General features: G+C 52.4%; 1 protein-coding gene across 1 annotated transcript in view; it reads left to right on the forward strand.

Annotated features, from left to right (window-relative positions):
- Aldh3b2 (aldehyde dehydrogenase 3 family member B2) overlaps nt 1–4145 on the forward strand; it is a 24617-nt gene that overhangs the window by 3021 nt on the left and 17451 nt on the right. Inside the window, exon 2 of the mRNA XM_021203568.1 lies at nt 3286–3448. Within this exon, the coding sequence (XP_021059227.1) occupies nt 3286–3448 (163 nt within the window). The remainder of the gene's footprint in view (nt 1–3285; nt 3449–4145) is intronic.

Consider the following 4145-nt stretch of genomic DNA (forward strand, 5'->3'; position numbering starts at 1 on the left):
CGCGCGCGCACACACACACGCACACACGCAACCATGCACACATGCGTGCATGTGAGGCTAAAGAGGTGACTCAATGGGTAAAGGCCTTGCCACACAAGTATGAAGGCCAAAGTTCAGATCTCCTACACTCAAGAAAAAACCGAGTGGCCAGGCAGTGGTGACACATGCCTTTGATCCTAGTACTTGGGAGGCAGAGGCAGGCAGATTTGTGAGTTCAAGGCCAGCCTGGTCTACAAAGTGAGTTCCAGGATAGCCAGGGCTATGGAGAGAAACTATGTCTCAAAAAAACAAAACAAAACAAAACAACAAAAAAAAACCTCCAAGACCCCCCCCCCAAAAAAAAAAAAACAAAAAAAGAAAAGAAAAAACCGAGTAGGCATAGCAGCCCACGTCTTACTCCAATGCTCAAAAGTCAGACAAAGGGAGAGGACCCCTGAGACTGCCTAACTAGCCTGAGCTGCGGGGCAGCAAGAGACCCTCCCTCAGTAACCAGAGCAGGCCATGGAGAAAGCACTCAGCGTTACCCTGCAGCCCGCACACATGCATGCACACACGCACTTGTACATCCATGTGAGCCCACATACATCTGAACACACACACCATGAATTGCACATGGGCACATGACCATGATGTGGGTGAGAGAAGAGATCTGTGGGGTCCACAGAGGCCACTGTGAGTAGGACAAATCAGATGGCCGCTTGGAGCCTTGGCGTCCTCATCCTTACAACGTGGTACAGTAACTGCTGGTACAGTGGGGTACAGTAACTGCTGCGCACTGTTATCGCACCCCAGAAGAGTAAACGTCGATCTTCCTTCCAGCCTTGTTCCCTGTTGTATGCGGTGTGCACAGAACCCAGCCCAGCTCCCCATGAAGCAGGTCCCATTCCTGCTATACCTCACTTCTCACCCTCTGCACCCCGAAGCCTTTACCCCACTGCCCCACATCCCAGTGCACAGTGTCCCCGTGTCTTCACTGCAGTTAGAGCCTGCATGACAGCTCTCTGGCCTGCCTCCAGAGATGCCTATACTGCTGATCCTGTGTAATTACAGACTCGTGCTATGTAACTGACATGTCAGTCAGCGACAGTCAGCGTGCACAGCAGTCACCCTACAGATTATAACAGAGCGGAGTGGAGTAGGCTGCCTCCCATGAAGGAGCCCCAGGGACCTTACTACACCCCAGCTTCAGCCCCAGGGAGGCAGTAGGAAGGATGGACACAGTTAGAACCACAGACAATGTGACCAGGAGCTCATGGAGCCTGGGCAGGGGCACTGTGAGGGCTGGTGACATGGTGACATGGCACCCCAGAAGGAGTTCTAGGGCATACAGTCTAGGCCAATTGTTCCAGTTGTCCAGGGACTAGGGGACCAAGTAGCCCCAGCCAGGCCCAGGTCCTCCAGGGAATCCCTGCAGGGAATATCCCCTGGTCTTCCTGGCTAGGGGTCTAGATGGGGATTCCCCCAGGTCTGGCTGTGAGAAACAAGGGCCTGTGTCCCCATTCAGGCCTGACAGGAGGTGAATCTACTCAGGGAAAGTCCTGCAGGCCCCAGGGGAGGGGGACCTGAATGTGAAGGCCTCAGTTGAGAAGTCAGCTGCTCTGTCTGTCCTGGGGAGGAGAGCAAGTCTGCACTCTCCTGTCTCCTCACATTCCTCAGCTGGGACAGCGCTGAGAGCCTGCAGTGGCTGCTCAATGTAGCCTCTTGTTCTTAAGAACAGGCTCTGTCCTAAGAGTTCTGTCCACAGGGGGCCCTGTGCTGAGATTTCTGCCAGCAGGGGGCCCTGTCCTGACTGTTCTGTCCACAGGGGGCCCTGTCCTGAGAGTTCTGTCAACAGGGGCCCTATCCTGAGAGTTCTGTCCACAGAGGGCAGCGTCCTGAGAAGACAGATTACTGGAGAGTCGTGATGTTTAAGCCTGGTAGATACTGTCATCCATTGTAAGGAAGAGGAGACTAAGACTCAAAGAGACCTACTGTCGCAGTGGTGGCCTATGCCTTTAATCCCAGCACTTGAGAGGCAGAGGCGGAGGCAGAGGCAGGTGCATTTCTGAGTTCGAGGCCAGCCTGGTCTACAGAGTGAGTTCCAGGATAGCCAGAGAGAAACCAGAAAAGAGAGAGAGACAGACAGACAGACAGACAGACAGACAGACAGACAGACAGACAGACAGAAACCCACTGTCCTTACAGGAGCTCTACTCCAAAGGGTATCGTCTTGTAGCTGTCCACTGTGGGGCATGGTCCTGATTTAAACTCTGTCCACAGGGAGTGCTATTTCAAGAGCTCTATTCACAAGCCTCTGCTGGCATTAGATGAACTCTGTCCATGGGATGCTGTACACAAGGGTGTGTGTCTGGGTTTCAGCAAAGAAGGTGATGACCTGCTGAAGCTCAGGGGAAGATACAGATGTTGATGAGAACAGGGCCTAAAGGGCACACAGTAGGGATGCCATTTCTCTGCTCCCTCCATGGGCCGTGACCAGGTCCTAGCATGGGCAGCTCCCGACTACACAGATGCAGAGCTCACACCTATATTCATTCAGGTCAACACAAAAGCTAAACAAGGGTACAGGTACACACACACACACACACACACACACACACACACACACACACACACTGATCCACAGACTCAGAATACAGATGCTTGTTCAGACACATGGACAGAGGCACTCATTTGCACATGGGCATACAGACAGCAACAGCTATAAAAGATGAGTCTTGGGGGTGGCTCATACTTTTCTTTTCAGCTGTGTGGGAAGTAGAGACAGGATGTTCAGGATTTCCCAGCTCACTTCTAGCAATATAACACTTCGGAGCCGGGCAGTGGTGGTGCACGCCTTTAATCCCAGCACTCGGGAGGCAGAGGCAGGCGGATTTCTGAGTTTGAGGCCAGCCTGGTCTACANAGTGAGTTCCAGGACAGCCAGGGCTATACAGAGAAACCCTGTCTCGAAAAACAAAAACAAACAAACAAACAAACAAAACACTTCAGAGGCCAGCACGAACTACATGATGAGACCTTGTCTCAATAACAAAACAAAACAAACAAACAAAAAAAACACCAACCAAACAAGCATACAAAACAAAACAAGAACAAGACAAGCTCCATATCCACCAGCACTCAGAAGCACTCAGCACCACTCAGTGCCCGACCTGCGAGGTCGTTGGAGAGAGAAGCCACCCATGGAAGATCACAAGCTTCCGGAGGCAGCACGTACCATGTGGGTGATTAGAGTGTGTCTTAATGACGGTGACAGTCTCAACCACTCAATTAACTGCCCATATTTCAGGACGGACCCTTTTGAGGAAAAGCTACAGAGGCTGAAGGAGGCCTTCAACACAGGGAAAACAAAGACGGCTAAGTTCAGGGCTGAACAACTGCAGAGCCTGGGCCGCTTCCTGCAGGACAATAGCAAGCAGCTTCATGAAGCCCTGGATGGAGACCTGGGCAAGGTGCTGTGGGGTGTGGCGGTGGGCATGTATCCTTGGAGACACAGAGGTGCTGTTCTATTGCTCCCGGGCTAGCCATATCCTTTCTGAGATCAGGAGTCTCTAAGGAGAGTCATACACAGCGATGTGATGGGCTGTGTGCCCAAACTGTCCTGTGTATTTCTTTCCTGCCTCGTGCAGAGTGCAGTATTAACTCAGGAACACACACGCACTCGCTTCCCTTGAGAGTGAGCTTCATGGCTGTTCTTGGGTAACAAATAGGGAAACTGTGGCAGTTGGGTTAAGTCACTTACCTAAAGTTACAAGACCAGGCAGTGACAGGTCAGAATAGCAGTCCCCCTGGGAGCACGGTGCGTCCCTTACACTGTGTTATATACATGCTCAAGGGAACTGTCTCAAGCCCTGTCCAAATGATAGGCCCAGCCCAGCCTTGAACCTGACTTCCTTACCCCATAGTCAGCCTTCGAGTCAGACATCAGTGAGATCATCCTGTGCCAGAATGAGGTGGATCTGGCCCTCAAGAACCTGCAGACCTGGATGAAGGATGAGCCTGTGTCCACCAACTTGGTGAGTCCTGTTGGCTGAGGGGTGGCGAATGAAGGCAGCAGTGGGGTGGCAGGGCATGGGGCAGCCTGCCCCAGGCCCATTCCTGCCCTTGAGTCCAAAGTAAGCCAGTCTTCTCATGTGGGGACTCCATCAC

The sequence above is a fragment of the Mus pahari genome, chromosome 1, assembly GCF_900095145.1.
Source record: "Mus pahari chromosome 1, PAHARI_EIJ_v1.1, whole genome shotgun sequence".
Taxonomy (NCBI): Eukaryota; Metazoa; Chordata; class Mammalia; order Rodentia; family Muridae; genus Mus; species Mus pahari.